Source organism: Schistocerca piceifrons, chromosome 1, assembly GCF_021461385.2.
Source record: "Schistocerca piceifrons isolate TAMUIC-IGC-003096 chromosome 1, iqSchPice1.1, whole genome shotgun sequence".
NCBI classification, from domain to species: domain Eukaryota; kingdom Metazoa; phylum Arthropoda; class Insecta; order Orthoptera; family Acrididae; genus Schistocerca; species Schistocerca piceifrons.
Genome location: NC_060138.1, coordinates 643,561,096 through 643,578,992, shown reverse-complemented (window position 1 = coordinate 643,578,992; position 17,897 = coordinate 643,561,096). Strand labels below are relative to the sequence as shown.

General features: G+C 43.0%; 1 protein-coding gene across 1 annotated transcript in view; it reads left to right on the top strand.

Annotated features, from left to right (window-relative positions):
* The first annotated feature begins 1,479 nt into the window (after window positions 1-1,479).
* LOC124760357 (collagen alpha chain CG42342-like) overlaps window positions 1,480-17,897 on the top strand; it is a 641,799-nt gene continuing 625,381 nt past the window's right edge. Inside the window, exons 1-2 of the mRNA XM_047249099.1 lie at window positions 1,480-1,519; window positions 1,595-1,764. Of these exons, the coding sequence (XP_047105055.1) occupies window positions 1,480-1,519; window positions 1,595-1,764 (210 nt within the window). The remainder of the gene's footprint in view (window positions 1,520-1,594; window positions 1,765-17,897) is intronic.

The following is a 17,897-nucleotide window of genomic DNA, read 5'->3' as shown; positions in this document are numbered from 1 at the left end:
ACCCAGAACCTTGCCTTTCGCCTTGCTCTTACAGACTGAGCTATCCAGGCGCGGCATACGACCGTCCCTCACAACCGACTTTGGTCAGAATATCTTTCAGACTCAGCTTCCGCCAGTACCTCCCTGTGCGGAGGACAGGTCGTGTGATTCGGTAAGAGCATTACCCGCGAAAGGCAAGGTTCTGGATGAGAGTTTCGATTTGCCAAAATCATAAAAATACAAATTTTCGAAAGTTACATAACGAATGCACTCAAAATTAACTAAATTGTAAATCACATAACGTTATAGTAACAAAACTTGTAAACACAGAACAGGGAGCAGAATTTACATTTAAAAATGTGTAAAGCGGATACATCAAAATAGTACAACTCTTAACTTCATTGTGGCTCGGTGGGTGCGCGGACTCTGGGAGTTGTATCCTCAGTCGTTCCTAGAATTTCTCCTGTCAGTTACCATTTCTTTCACCTCTGGCAGCTATTTATTAACGAGAAAAATGCTAAGTGACACCTGTACTCGGAGTCCATATTAAATAGTACAGTCTCCTATAACTGTCTGCCTAATACTGTTCAAAGATTGCAGAAAGGCATGCTCATACCGCTTGCAATTGAACGACGCCTATTAAAACGCCGCAGTGTTCAAACCGTCCTTCGGTTTTAGCACAGCTTTACCTTACTAAAGGAAACTAACCTGACTTTCAGTACAACATATACGATTGGGTTGTTGACAATGCTGTCCATGAGCTCTGTAGACGATTTATCCTATGGTTCTCCCAAAGCTTCTAACGTTGAGACAATGGCTTTTTGCATCCTAAATGTGCTGTTTGGGGTTGCTGAAGATAATATTCGTACACTAGGAGACATCTGCATGGTCGAACTCTCTCACTTTTACTTTGGGAACAAGAAAACATCACCTATTGTCGCGTGTATGCCAATGTTTAGTGGGAACAGTTTGACAATATCACATATGAAGAAATACTAACTATTTCAAAATGGATCCCATGTACCAAACGAAAATGTTCCCAGGTTCACATTCGAGAAATAGGTTTTCTGGATATCTTCTTACATCAGATTAGACTTTCAGTGTGTTGATGCTTTGCATGAAGCTTTCATTTAAATGTGTTTTCCTTTGGCAATCTCTACGCGTTTCACTAGAAGGTATTCTTACTATAGGGAAGAAATACACTGCAAGAAGTAATAAAGGAATGTAGGAACGAATAATTAAAGAAATCCCGTAAAGATTAAAAAATACGTTATCACGATCAAATACAATAACAGTTAATGAAACAGACCTCCGATTCTTGTAGGCAGTAATAATAACAGATATCGAAGTGACAACATATATCGTCTCAGAAAACAGTGATTCTGCGAAAAATCTGTATGCTTGTTTTCTCGTACTTCCATATCTTTGAGTTGATGCTTACAGTGGCTGGCAGATCCTAATGTTACTGATTGCTATTTCTGCCTTTTGGGTGCTCTTAGCATGAATACACCACGTGAAATAGGCCTCCCTTTAGAATTAGGTAGACTTTTAATAAAATACCATATATTCTGTCAAGCTTTGACGCAGCCAGTAACATAGCTTTTTCTTTTCTCAGAAGAGCACGTAGCTGATGGCGCCAAAGCAGTGTACACTGCTCAGCGAGTATTCAGTCTTGTACTTTGTACACTGCCACGAGTGATCGACAACTGCTTTATTGTTGCAGGGCCGCCGGGTCCTCCCGGCCAGAAGGGCCGGCGAGGCAGGAAAGGTGACGCGGGAGCGACGGTGAGTCCCTATCAACTATAACTATGCACTTCACATCTTATTGTTATTATTATGTTTATTACTATTAATAATATCACTTTATTAAGATCAATGACGACTGACAACAGCTTCTCAATTTTTCTAATCGACCACACTCCACCACTCAACCCAGCAAACAGATTTTTTAACATTTTGCTCTTCAGTTTTGCGCCTTTTACTCTTTTACTACTATGCTAGCATACTTCTTTTACTTCCCAGGATAGCTACCGAACTCGAACGGGTTTGGAGCCGGATATTTCAATACGTAAGATGTTGGCACACTGCTACTACGTACGATTACAAACTCTGCTGATCAATGGGCCACTGTCAAGTGCATGGGAGATGGTACTTAGCGGGGAAAGAAAGGCTACTTAATTCCTTCTGCGAACGTTCTAAGTAGTCGCAATCCCTTCTAAAGCTGCCCAAGTCGACTGTTGGTGATGTGACTGTGAAGCAGAGACGCAAAGGAACAATCATAACAATACGAAGATCAGGCAGACCCCTGACGGACAGGGACCGTCGAAAACTGCGAGAGCTGGTTATAAAAAGCTCCACGAAATCAGCGGAATGAGTCACTAATTAGTTCCAGAGTGCAGCCAGCAGTCCAACAGGAACAATGGCTGTGCATAGAAAGTTAAAAATACCGGAGTGCAACTGTCGAGCAGCTCCCCATAAGCCACATATTCTGTAGTTACTGCTAAATGACGCTCGAGGTGGTGTAAAGAACGCGATGGAAGGGTTTAGATTTGCCTAATACCTGGAAAATGTTGCTTGTCATCCCGTGTAGTTCCAACAGTGAAGTACAGAGGAGTTGGTGCTACGGCATGAGGGTGTTTTTCGTGGTTCCCTTAGTGTGCTTAAGTAAATACCGATTGCAGAAAGATATGGACGTATGTTACAGCATTCTGTACTGCGTCCAGTAGAGGAACAGTTCGGAAATGACGACTGATTGCATCAACATGACAATGAACCTTGTCCTAAAGCAGCATGTGTGAGGCAATAATTTGTGGACAATAACATTCCTGAAATGGACTGACATGCGTAGAGTACAGACCTGAACATAGTGGAATACCTTACTTCGCTGCGGACCCCAGCACCAATCTCGTTACCTCTTCTGGTTTCGGCTCTTGAGGAAGAATGGCCTGCCATTTCTCAACAGGTTTTCAGATATTTCACCGAAGGTGTTCCCAGCAGAGTTGAAGCTGTTATCAAGGCAAAGGGCGGACACACTGCATTTTGATGTCCACTAATAGATGTCTGGATACTGTTGATCAGATAGTGCATTTCTGTCTCCATTCAAGATGACATGCTGCGTCTCTCCCTACAAAGAAGCCAATACCAGTATGATGGTGCGTTTGTTAATCTACGTTAGTGTGGTAACGAGTCACATGTTATTCGAAAATCAGGAAGTACTGCATCGTCCTGAATGCCTTGATTCAGGCTTTTAGAATGCTATACAAGAAAAGCACGAATTGGATTTAGCAAGATAGGTGTGCTCGGAACTGATGCAGGTTGGTGTGCAAGAGGCCATTCCTTTTGAGTTACCTCAGTATGTCTGGGCTTAGAAAATGCCTGAAGATTGTACAACAGATAGATGCCAATGAGACTGATGTTGCCTTTCACGTAGATTGATGTGACCTGTACTTTCTGCCAACCTCTCGGCACAGCTTGTTGTTCGACGGATGTACTTTCTATTACGGTTAAAATGTGAGCTACCTCACCTGCAAATTCTGTGTAGCAACATCACTCATCTTTGCAGGGAGAAAGACGTAAACTGAGGACTGTACTTCTGTAGTTTCTTTTGTAAAGGAAGATTTGAAAACAGAGTTCTGATATTCTGCTTTTGTTTTGCAACGTTCAGTTTCTGTTCCTATGTCATCCATGAGTTTTTGGGCACTAATTTTAGTGTCACTAACAGCCTTTACAAATAACTATGAGTAGTTAGGGCTCTGTGAGAGATCTTTCGAGAAGGTTCTACTATGGCGATCATTGAAGACTTCACCTATTGCCCTTTGGACAGTCAAACGCGTTTTGTTCTGCATTTTGGTCAACTATTCTATTAATCTTGAACCATAGTTCCTCTACATGCTCCTGCCTAGACATAAATGTTTTCAGTTCTTCTTTGAGATGAGACATGACTACCTCGTTATCTAGTTCTCTGAACGTGAAAATCGTACTACTTGTTTTACTTGCCCTTTTTACTTTAGCAGTCATTGTTGCTACGAGGGTTGCCGAGAAAGTAATGCACCGCATTGTTTTTCTTTAACACATCTTTATTGAACCTAATGAGAATTACACACACGAAAGAATGGTGTTTTATCTACACTCGCTATTTTTCCACGGAATCTCCATCCCCTTCTATGGCCTTCCTCCAGATCGAAACAAGGGTTTGCATGCTCTGTCGTTACGAATCTTTGTCCTGGTGGCGGAACCAGTGCTTCACTGTGTGAATCACCTCCTCCTTGTCCTCAAAATGTCTTCCACGAATGGCCCAAACAAGTGGGAATCCATGGGGGCTAGGTCAGAACTGTAGGGTAACAACATTGTACAATCCTGTTTTGCGACGTTTTCAGCAGTCCTCAGACTTGTGCGTAGCCCAGCGTTATCGTGTTGCAGCAAAACATCTACTGGGTTGCTGTGGCGCCGAAGTCGCCGGAAGCGCGTCTTGAGTTTTGTTAATGTGTTGACATATGCTTCCGAATTAATGAGAATCACATCTTCACAGACCCATAACACGGTGATCAGGGCCTTATCGGCCGAAGCAGTTGCTTTGAATTTTTTTTCTGTGGGGAATGTGAATGGCACCATTCAGTCGACTGTCGCTTTGTTTCGGGGTCAAAATGGTGAACCCAGGTTTCATCACCTGTCACAATTCGGGACAAGAAGGCCTCCCCTTCAGTTCCAAAATGTTGCAACAAATCAAGACAAGTGTTTTTTCTCTGCAGTTTGTAATCCACCGTTAGACACCGCGGGACACACCTTCCACACACTTTTGAATATCCAAGAGTGCAGATAATTGCATCCACGCTTCCTTTGCTGATTGACAGATGCAGCGCCAACGGCCGAATCGCAATGAGTCTGTCCTCGTGAATGACAACTTCAGCTCGCTGCAACATGTCAGGTGTGACAGCCGTGGATAGCCTCCCCGAGCGCTGCAAATAGTGGAGCTTCACCGAACAGCCTTCTGATGGCCTCACTCTCCGTGCCCCGCGACTAACTGCTGTTCTGTCGACAGCAGATGCTCCATAGACTGTGCACAAGCGTTTGTGAATATTCCCCACAGTTTCTTTATCTGCATTGAGAAATTCAACGACGGCACGTTGCTTGTAACGTACGTTACTTACAGACGCCATTTTGAAACTGTCCTGCAGCTACGCTATCTGTCGGAAGCCACTGCAGAGTCAAAGAAACTGGTAGACCTCCCTAATATCGTGTAGGTCCCCCTCGAGCACGCAGAAGTGCCGCGACACGACGTGGCATGGACTTGACTAACGTCTGAAATAGTGCTGGAGGGGATTGGCACCATGAATACTGCAGTGCTAGCCATAAATCCCTAACAGTACGAGGGTTGGAGATCTCTTCTTAACAGAACGTTGCAAGGCATCCCAGATATGCTCACTAATGTTCATGTCTGGGGAGTTTCGTGGCCAGCGGAAGTGTTTGAGCTCAGAAGGGTGTTCCTGGAGCCACTCTGAAGCAATTCCAGACGTGTGGGGTGTCTCATTGTCCTGCAGGAATTGCCCAACTCCGTCGGAATGCACAATGGACGTGAATGGATGCAGGTGATCAGGCAGGATACTTACGTACGTGTCACCCGTCAGAGTCGTATCTAGACGTATCAGGGGTCCCATATCACTCCAACTGCAGACGCCCCACACTATTATAGAGCCTTCACCAGCTTGAACCCCCTGCTGACATGCATGGTCCATGGATTCATGAGGTTTTCACCATACCCCTACACGTCCATCCGAGATTCGTCCGACCAGACAACATGTCTCCAGTCATCGACAGTCCAATGTCAATGTTGATGGGACCAGGTGAGGTGTAAAGCTTTGTGTCGTGGAGTCATCAAGTGTATAGGAGTGGGCTTTCGGCTCCGAAAGGCCATATCGATGATGTTTCGTTGAATGGTTCGCATGTTGACACATGTTAATGGCCCAGCATTGAAATCTGCAGCAATTTGCGGAAGCTTTGTAATTCTGTCACGCTGAACGATTCTCTCAGTCGTTGTTGGTCCCGTTCTCGCAGGATCTTTTCCTGACCGTAGCGATGTCGGAGATTTGATGTGTTACCGGATTCAAAAATGGTTCAAATGGCTCTGAGCACTCTGGGACTTAACATCGAAGGTCATCAGTCCACTAGAATTTAGAACTATTTAAACCTAACTAATCTAAGGACATCACACACATCCATGCCCGAGGCAGGATTTGAATCTGCGACCGCAGCAGTCGCGCGGTTCCGGACTGAAGCGCCTAGAACCGCTCGGGCACCGCGGCCGGCGTTACCGGATTCCTGATATTCACGGTACACTCGTGAAATGGTCGTACGGGAAAATCCTCACTTCGTCGCTACCTCGGAGACGCTGTGTCCCATCGCTCGTGCGTGGACTAGAAAACCACGTTCAAACCCACTTAAATCCTGATAATCTACCATTGTAGCAGCGGTAACTGATCAAACAAGCGCCAGACACCTGTTGTCTTGTATAGGCGTTGCTGACCGCAGCGCCGTATTCTGCCTGTTTACATACCTCAGTGTTCGAATACATATGCCTATTCCAGTTTCTTTGGCGCTTCAGTGTATTTCTACCATGAATGAGTTTCTGAACTAGTTGTACCAAGTAGCTTTCAGAGACTGCTTTTATTATTATCATTACGTCTACCTCACACAACACTGTAAGTATCCTAACTGTCTGTTGAAAGTTTTATGTGCTCTCCACAGATGAATGATTGGTGAATGTATGTACTAGCGAGCAGAGGTTTTTGTATTACATCTTGAGATGTGTCTGGTGGTCGTCAGAAAGATCGAGTTGTGAGTTTATATTGACCCTTCCTACTAAGTCTTGTCCAAACAGTCTCACAAGGAAATTTAGTTTGTATCTCAATAGATTTGAATTTCTTGCCTTCTGCGATAAATTACGCTACCTCCATTTCTGATCAGCATACCCTTTCATACCCCTGAAAACTCACTGCTGTCAGTTTCAGGTTTTAGTCAGCTTACCGTCCCTAGTGCTGTTTATATACGCTCTATCGCTTTTTAGCGCTACATGTAACTCTGGGAGGTTTTGGCTTTTGATCACTGGGATTATTATCGTTCCATGTCAGGAGGGCATTTATTTGGGTCTTACACTACAACTTGAGGGTATCTTACTGTTATAACTACCTGGACTGGATGGAGAGTCACCTATCTATAAACCATTGTGTGGATTCCACACACGGTCAGCCATCTATACAGCAGCCTCTGATGCGTAGTGCTCTACTGACCTATTTAGGGATGCCCTGCAACTCTCTGCAACATTGAATAAGTACAGGAAGTTACAGCAGAACTTTCGATGTCTCATGCTCAAATCTTCTGCTCGCTTTAGAAATAATTCGTTTCGTCCAGTTCTGGAGAAATGCTGCAGATATTGATCTTGATTGAAACGCTGTGAAATAGGGTGGGTTTTTCAACTTTCTCTGCAGGTCGCTGGAATGAAACACGTACGACCAAGCTCTTCCAACATGCGTCACGGTCTGCAGTTGCTTCCTCCCTATTCCCTCAATAGCGGCATTTCAGCATGTGAAATGGGTGCTCCAGACATACAAGCTGCTTCTCATTCTATGTTGCCATTTCCCTATGGCGTGCTATTATCTGACCGTACATAGATTAACAGTGTCCTTGCTTCCACCTGACAAGGGACACAGCAGGCATCCTAACAGCTGAAGCGTGTCTCACTGGCTCAGTTTCAGTTTCAGAGGAAGACACCTGCTCATACTAGTCATTAGTTGGGAGGGGACGGGGGAGAGCTTCTCATAGTTCCCCTGACACATTCATTTGAAGCAATTTCTAGGTTCTTGGCAGCAGTCTGAGCGAACAACCACCAAATCATACCATGGCCATAAACAGGACTCACAATGAGGCGTACATTCTGACTGGTGTAATGTTTATCTGAAAAATTTAGAAACAACTTTAAATTAACCTCACTGATTCTGTTTCAATTTCAGAATCCGTTATGCTAGTCTGTAAGCTGCCAAAATTGCTGAGAAGTGCTGATGTAGTTTACAACTGGCAATATCGTACTAATTTTATACAGAGCTCACAAACATTTGAAACTACACAATAAATACACAATACTTGACACAACCAATTAAAGATATTGGGAAAAACCCAAATTGTAAAATATTCGAATGTAGAATTTTGAGTGGGACCTATCTCACACAGATTGTCTCACATAAACGAAAAAATAGAAGTCTGTTTATATACGTAAATAAACGGACAAAATGGACGGATGTCATTAGCTGAGTCTGAGAGACCACCTACACTAACGTTACAAAGACGAACACAATAGCATCAGTTTGTCACACTGAAAACAGAAAAACTTGTAGAGCAATATGCAACACCGTGTTTATCCTCTGTAAGGTTTCTGCCGCCTTCGTCTAACCATCTCCTCTTTCGTCGAACACGTGCGACTAGTTCTGTGGTCTGGCGCAGCTGCTCCTGCAAACGTACGAAGACTGATCACATTAATTGATATTTCGCTCAAGTGTCATTTAATTCTGTCATGCCTTGCATCATGGATTGCAGTTTCCCAAAGTTATCTTCAAGTCGTTGAATTTCTTTTTTTATTGGATATGCTTTAATGTCCATGCTTGATGTCCACTGATATTCTAGCATCACTACATCCTGCTGCTGTGTGAATAGTACCCCATTACTCAAAGGACGTACCTTTAGAGTTTCAGCCAATTTGTATCTGCCCAGAAGGCCAAGGAACACCACAACAATGATGCTTCTTGGTTTCCACTCCCCTTTGCCCTGTATTCGACGACTGGAACCCGAGTTGCTATCCTCTGTTCCCCGTGAACTGGTTCTGGGTTGGGTCTGGACCGCATCATACGAGAAGAGGAAATTCCCTGTTAGTTTTCCTGTCCTTTTCGCTCCATCAGAGGGTTTGGGGAGGGGTCGGAATAACCGCAGGTGCATCCTGCTTTACTTATCTAGTAGGTCTACATTTATTTATCGTATTTTCTCCTACGACTTACCCTCCCCCTTCGGAAGGAGTTGACAGAAACTGAGGCAGTGTGTACGGGTCACACTGAATTGGACTAATTCTTGTTATGAGCACCACAGTGCTTTGGCTTGGAAGTCGTAGTTTGACTTTAATCATAGACACTATCTCGACTATCTTATAAGGTCCTTGGAAATGCAAAATGAACTTATTAGTTTTCTTTCTTTCTGCAGCTGAGCGTTAGATAACATTATCCACTGTCCAACGTGATACTTAGGTAACTATGCCTTTCTGTTGTTAGTGCCTTCCAGCTATTCTAGATCCTTCGTATTCATCTTTATAACGTGGCTTCAAGTACTTTTTGACTTTTTAACAAAATTTCGAACAGAGGATATACCCTCTCCTGAGATACGTTTGCGTAATTAAAAAAGGGAGGGCATCCTTTCGCCAAAAACAACCTCATACGGTGATAAGCGCATATTTTCGAGAACTTTTAATTGAGGAGCTACTTTACTGAGAAGTAGGGGCTCTGTCCATGAAAACTGGCAACGGCCAGGAGAGGGCTGTTCTGCCTCCATATCTGCATTCAGTGACGCCTAACATCTGAGGATGACACGGCGGTCGGTCGGTACCGTTAGCCCCTCCGCGGCCTGTCAGGAAGAAGTTTTTCCCATCATTCGGTGTATTCTACCAGTCCTGGTGTTTGTTTGCAGCTGTACTGCACATTTTCGTAACTCCTTTATGTTTAATAGCCGGCATAATTGCTTCAGTATAATGGACGTAAAGTTAGTGCCTTGGTCAGTTGTTACGGTCTCCATGTTCCTAATTTCGATATCCATTCATTAACCATTGCCTATCCCATCGTTTCCCTGTTGATTTTATGTAGCATTCATAGTCAAGAAACGTCAAAAATGGTCAGTTTCAATTAATACAAGTCGATTTCCTGATGGTGTTTGTGCAGAGGGACCAAAAATCTCAATTACAATCAACTGGAATGGTCTAACCACCTTACGTAACTGTTGTAATTGGACTCGCCAACGACTGAGCTCCGCTATTTGAGCGCAAGGAATTAAGTTCTTTACGCAACGCTCTATGTCTTACTTCCTCGTGGGCCACCAATAATTTTGTGCGATAAGGCGCTCTGTGGGACTGCTAAAATGGAATCATGAGCCTGCCTCAATATTGCGTTCCACGAACTTGCTGACACAGATATAAACTGGCTGCTCTTCTTTGTTTTACAGCACTCTATCATCAGAGCTGAATATTGGGAAACGGCGGGAGCGGCGGAACCGGTCGGTTTTGCAAGAGTTCCGTAAATAAACGTTCCTGTGTATCCTGAGATTTCATGCAAAACTTTTTAAAACTTTGTAGTAAGTCGTGCACACTTTGGACCAGCTGCTGAAGTGCAACTTCCGCCATGAGGAAGATACACGCAGGCACCAACTCGTCGCCACTTGTGTTGTGACTGACAAGTCGCAATTTTTCACAAACATACCTCACAAGATTAATAACTGAACATCAAACGAAAGGTAACAATAACGATGCCACACAAACACACACACACACACCAGTAAGAGTCCAATTCAGAGACGAATACGTAATCTTCAGCGGTCGAAGTACACGAGATCGGCATCTGGAGTGAACTGAACTTCGGGGCTGGTTCTGGCCACTAAATAGCTGTATCGAGCCAATCAGGTTTTGGCTGTAGTGATGCTTCCTGCAGGCCATGGCTCGAGCTCCCCCTGCAGGAGGTAGTGCTCGGGATGTCTGTTTCCATTATCTTGTATGTAAATAGCTGGTGTTTACGATGGTGCTTTTGGTACGCCTTGACGCCTTGAACATAGACAACCACGTCCTCTGTGGTGTAATATGGGTTGCCGGCCCGCTGGGGCTATCTTGGCTCCGGCATAACAGTATCTTAACTTTAAAACTATGTAGCTCAGTGGTGCAGTCTGTATGGTTGCCGAACACTCATCACTGTCATGCATGATAGGATGGGAGTGGGAAAGTGATGCACATGTGTCTTAATTTACATAAATACCACGCTGTGGGGAGGATCTTCTTCATGTCGCACAGCACTGGGCTGGCTTTCCGTGGTCCCAGTATGTCGAGACAGTACCATGCTGCTGCAACAAATTCCCACTGCTACTGCCCTGGCCGTCGTCTCACCCGTACAAGATGAGGCTGTGCAATGCCTTGTCACACTCTGGAGTACTCGGCAGACACCATAAGAGAACATACTGCACCGCTACTCGAATACAAAGGAGCTGCCTCTACCTGTGGACTGGTCAGCATCGCATCATCAGTTAGAAAAGTTGACGGTTGTGTGGCACATGTTATAATCTAAAGGTAGTGTACCTCTACCACAGACATATACATTATTTTTCACTGGAAAACTGTAAGGCATCATACTGAGCTGCGTACCTCCTCTGGTGCCGCCATGCCCCGGCCTGTTCAATGCGCTCCCTTCTCTGCCCGCATTGACCCAGCTCAGCACTGTCAAGATGTCTTTCTTTGGTGTTTTAGGGTATGCAAGACTGTAAGAAGCACATCTTTAAGCCTTACTCCATTTACGAATGGAATGTGGATGTTCTTCTTGTGAAACATTAATGCGAAAATTTACAGAATGTACAGATGTTCTAAAATCCGAAAATGTCAAAGATTTACTATCAGTTATTGAAAATAGGAATGACAGCTTAACACCACGTCACTATACTTTACAGCGCCAATTCTGTGCAACACAATACAAGAATGTTTCTGATGTCATCATTTAGCGGCAGAACTCTTAGCGTAATCGGGAAAATGATTTAACACAATCCTACAGCCTTAGGTCCATCTCGAAACTTCGTGAATAAATCGATGGGTTTTCGTAATCATAATTATCTTACAGGATTTGGGAATCCTGGCAGGCTATGTTTTTGACGAGTTTATATGGTGGATACATATGTAAAATTTCCAGGACTGTTTGATGAACACACAAAATTACCATTTTATCTCTCTGTTCAGATATAACAGTGCAAGAATGTAGCACTTCAGTCCCTCCAATGAGGAAATGTAAGCATAGTGGTGACAGAATCTCACTATTTCCTATCATTGACTTAGAATCGCTACAGTTATAAAACTGAACTACTGTATTTAAATCCAAGACGTGACAAGGAAACGGTGTACTTCACATCATCCCACATGCAGCTTCGTTTGGTGGAATCTAAGGTACTGAGAAGATGCAACTTGATTTTTCTATTCTATATTGGAAATAACGAATTACATTATGAAACGTGTTTCCAGCAGGTTGACAGGTGCAATTCAATCCACAATATGCTTCCATTTGAGGTATTTCACTGGCCAAGGTTGCAGATGATAGAGAAATCTGCTGTTACGATTTACAATACATCCATGATGGAAGTTTACAATTACCGTCAGATTGCACAAGTACATGAATCATTTCTACAGTGGTTTCCTCCTGGTATCTGGCATTATATATTTTAGAGGTGTACAATTGTCAGGGTCGCTCAACTGGTAGAGTACTTCTGGTTGTTGTATTGCTGTTTGAATTCCGAATATTGAACAATAGATCTCATGGCGAATTTAGTAAGGTAGTAGCAGCGGATTCTTACTGTAGATTGCGACAGGTTCCCAACTAGCTATAGAAGTAGTAGTAGTACATTCACAACCACAAATTCTCAACTGAGTGACCATACACTCCTCCGATGGGTGGAAGTATTATTTTGAACTAATACTGATTTTCCATTTCAGTTTATTCTCAACTAGATGAGCTGGAATGCCAACACACTCTTTTGATTGCCAACGGTATTATTCTCTACATAAGAGCGATTGTCGCTGTAGGTATGCCTTGGTATGGTGGAAACTTGATATCAATATAGATGCAACATTAAACTCTGTCATCCTTTCTATAAACAGAAAATGATCTAAATCTCCAGCTAGCAATGCATTTTTAGCTGACTCGTCACATAAACTGTACGTGTTTTAAATTATACATAAGACGTAAGACATCTCCAGAAGACTTCTGAACGGTGATAGATGGGAGATCTCAAGATGTGAATAAAATGTGAAACCTGTATATAACCATCTAGTGGGGTAGCAGAACTTCTGTTAGCAAGCATACATGTCCCCTAGGATTTCTATATCATTTTACGATTAATGCCTGTAAGATTTCTCCAACAAGGCACTTCAGAGTGGCATAAGGATGGACTAGGATGTTGTGAAGGTTGGGTGGGCGACTCCCAGTCTCAACCCCTTGCCATATGGATCATATTCCTGTGGAAGATCCAGGTGCAAAACCTGCCCAATCCACTCTCCCACTATTTCCTATACCAGTCCTGTCGCAGGCTTATCCTACCCCTTCAGAGCCTGAGCCACCTGTAAAAGCATCTATGTCACATACCAGCTATTCTGCAAACATTGCACAGCTTTTTATATTGGTATAACTACCAACCAGCTGTCCACTAGGAGGAACGGCCACCACCAAACTGTGGCCAAGAGCAAAGTGCACCAGCCTGTGGCGCAACATGCAGCTGAACATAATATGCTTGAGTTCAGTGGCTGCCTCACTACACGAGCCATGCGGATCCTCCCCTCCACCAGCAGCTTTCCTGAACTACCCGGAATCGTATGTCCGAAATACTCAATATGCTAAAAGAACTCTATTGCCATGACTGTGATGAAGAAGACATTCAACATATTCTCTGCTCTTGAAATTATCCTGACCTCAACCTACAGTGACCTACTGTCCCCACATCCTCTACCCAACAGTTTCTACCCCCTCTGTCCTATCACCTCCTCCGTAACTTCGTCAACCAACGTCCTTGTGTGCCGTCCTCAGCCAACACACCCGCCCGTCCCGTTTAACGCCCTCCCCCCACCTCCATGCCCCATACCCTCCTGAAGCTGCGCCTGTCTAGTTCCTGCGTGTTTCGCCAGGTAGCCCTCTTGTCTCCCCTCACCCGTAACCTGCTATCACTTTTCCTTTCCCGCTCCCTCCATATTGTTATTCTGAATCTATGTGACACTTGTATTCTGGTCCGAGCTGCCGGAGACGGCGGCCATGTGTGCGTAAGGTGTGCTTGCTTGTGTGAATGAATGTGTGTGTGTTTCCTTTTCTGACGAAGGCTTTGGATGAAAGCTAATGTGTAAGTGGCTTTTCGTTGTGCCTATCTGTAACTCAATATGTCGTCTGTACAGAGCGCAGCAATTTATCTTTTCCTTATATTGTTGATATACCAACCTGGAGTTTCCATTACGTAATACATATGGATTTTGCGTGAACAGTACTTATGTATAGAAACAACACTTAGACCTTAATTCTGGTCTTTCTAAGCAAGCCTGCCCGCTTATTATCAGCTAAGTTATGCACTCGTTTCAGAACAGATATCTAATACTGGTCACTTTCATCTTGAGCTTCAAACCATCGCAAGGCAGTATCTAACACGCAAATGCTTCAGAAGCAGCCAGTATCTTTTCATCTACATGTTCTGGACCACTAGATGATGAGACGCTGGCGGCGTCAGCTTTATCAGTGACGAAATTTACAACTTCGCTGTCCTGCACGATATGGTGCCATGTATCTCCATCGTCGACAACCGTCTGATCCTGAACGTCTTCTTCATCACATTCATGGCAATTGAATTCTTTTAGCATGATGAGAACTTCGGGCGTATCATTCTGTTCGTCATTTTCAGTTGGATTTTGAGAACTTTGTGCCATATTTAAAATGATACTGCAGACTTTTTTCAAATTCTGTTTCTTTACGCTATCCCATGCTGCTTCGACCGGGTAGAACGCACCTTTGAATTCAATATTTTTATGATTTCTTAAAAGGATTTCTTCTCCCTCCTCTTCTCTTTCTAACAACAATTTACATAATATTTGTTTTTGTAATACCGTTTGAAAGCCTCGGTAATGTCTTTATCATAGGCTGTACTAAGATGGTTATGTTAAAAGGAAGAAACGTCGCTCATATGAACTCGTTCCCTTCGTTTAAGTTATCGCGTGATGGATGAGATAGTGGGTTGTTAAGGATCAGTATTGTTTTCTCCCTTGTACCATTCTTTAACTGATGAGATTTTACAAGAGGATTCAAAAACTTTCATAAACCATTCCATGAAAATCATACTATCCATTCAGGCATTCTTTTGTGAGACTAAACAATAAGCATTGCAGACATATTAACGTGTCTGAAATCACGCAGTTTCTTACTTTTAACAATGACGAACAAAGGCAATCAGCAGCAGTAGCACAAACTTAAGCAGTAATACGATCCTTGCTTATTTTAGGACCAAGTGCTGCTAATTTACGACCGTGAAGCAAGAGTTTATCTTGGCAAAGTTTTTCAGTTGAGTCCCGTTTCGTCAGCATTGTAAATGTTTATGAGACCGTATCTCCTTCCCTCACTATGTCCCTTAGTATGACTTTGAAAGAATCAGCTGCTGAAGAATAAGGAGACAGTTTTTTCCTTGTATTTGAAGCTCACGAATGCATAGCCTTGAATAAAGTCTTTCAACCAGCCATCCAAGATTTTCATTAAACTTAATTGCCTTATCACATAGATTGGGACCAGAGATAGGTTTTCGTTGTGATTTTTTTTTTTTTTGTGTACTTCTTGTAAACAGCGTCATCTGGATCCCTGTTAGTGGCGAGCTTCACAGTTTCACGTGTTTCCGAACCATCAGTAGAATCAAGCTTAGATATGAAATTTGTAATCCCGGTCTTTTGTTTATTCATATCTGTAATTGTTGACTAACCAATCCTGTACTTATTATATAACTTGGTTGGACATTCATCTTCCTATAGCATTTTATTAATCTCGCATTTATCTCTCATAGAAAGGGCTACTCGTTTACGTTTCGGCATTTTATATCACATGTTTACTTTACGCAGCGAAGGTGACACAAGTGATCGAACAGAGCACAAACAGTTACTGTTGTTGGCATCTCGGCATTGGATCGAGGCAGAGGATGGGAGTGGGAGTGGGGGGGGGGATGGGGGAGGGTACTGTGATTGGGCGGAAAGCGAAGCAAGAACAGTTTGGTTAAGCGGTCGTTCGGTTGACCGACCTCCAGATAATTGACGCAAGTACTTTAAATTTTTAAGCAACCGCGTTCCAAACACATTTTGTCTCTTATAATAATGAACTGCTACAGCTGAAAATGCATGAACTGCTACGTTTTTCTCTAACATAGTAACCACAACTGAAAATGTACGAACTGTTAAGGCTGTCTGACACCGTAGCAGTTCAAATGTTAAGTTTCATCTCATGTGCAGCGTGCTGTGCCCAATGACCAAAGCAAAAACTTGGGACTGTTAAGTCCCCAGTGTAATCTTATGCTTTCACACCTATTGTGCAGTGAATATCTGAGGTCGCCAGTTATGAGAGTTATCTACGTAAAACCATATAACACTTATGTATATTGAGAATTATTTTGTTACAATTTGTGATGTAACATGGAGCATTTTGCTAAAACTTTACCTATCTTAAACCTTTTTTTAAAACAACTGTTAAGTCGCTCTCTCTCTCACTCTCTGACATTGCAACAGCTGAAATATTAAAATTTGCTAAGCTGCTTCCACGTAACAACTACTACAACAACAGGGGCTGTAAAGTTGTGGCTCCGCTTATCAACAACTATTCTACTAGATATGTGTATCCTGTGTATGGACAAATATTCCCTTAAACTTGAACTACAGTTCTTAGACATGCTCCTGCCCATAGGTAAACGTTTCCAGTACCTTCTTGTCTCGATGCCTTATTATTTGGATTACTGAACGTTTGCAGAATTTTAGAACTGTACATTTTATTCGACATGTTGAGGTTTTTGATGAAATGAAACACGGTTTAGAGAGATAAATTGTCCTTTATTTTCATTTTTTAAAATTTGATTTAACGTAATGGGATACACAAATAAATATAAAACGCACGTAATTCTATAGCAGCGTCAGCTAGCGATCATGCTGATTCATAATAATTGCTGCATACTGGAACACAACATGCCTCGAAATTCGTTGCAAACCCCTCTGAAGTGTTCTGACATGTAAACTTTGTAAGTGCATGCAGACATTTTCAAAAAAATCCACACACACACACACACACACACACACACACACACACACACACACACACACACGCGCGCGCGCGCATGCATTCTGGATGACAACAACAAGTTTCAGAATGTAAATTCCTGAAAGTGAAAGCACTTTGTGGTATTCTCGTTGTAGTATATTTTCACCGTTCTTGGGTGGTCTCCTACATGTATTGTATGACAATCCAGTAACACTGCAAACATTTGAGTGTGGATATTGCAGTTATTTGTGTTGAACTCTGACATAATTGATACCATTTTTAGTCTGAAAACACTGCTTTCATGTCTGTAAATTATCGACTTTCTAAAGTTACCGTTTATTTAACTCATGATCTGAGGAGGTGCCTACAACTATATGTTACTATTACTCTCATTCATCTTGCAAGTTGAAGCAAATACACCTCCTTCACAACTGCTTTAAACAATCGCAGCAGCTTGATAAATGGTGCAGATGTTGCTGATAGTGGAAACTCTAAATCTGGAAACAGTTGTGTGTCCTGTTCGGATATATCGGGCACTACATCATGGAGTTAGTCTGTGTGCTGACTTGATTTCTGCTGCTGCTCAAATGTATCAAGCTATGCATCAGATATGTCAGGGAACTGACGTGCTTAGGGAGAAATCCACTGAAGAGCGAAAGAAACTGGTACACCCGCCTAAAATATCGTGTAGGACCCCCTCGAGAACGAAGAAGTGCCACAACTCGACATGGCATGGACTCGACTAATGTCTGAAGTAGTGCTGGAGGGAACTGACATCATGAATCCTACAGGGCTTTCCATAAATCCGTAAGAGTACGAGTGGGCGGAGATCTCTTATGA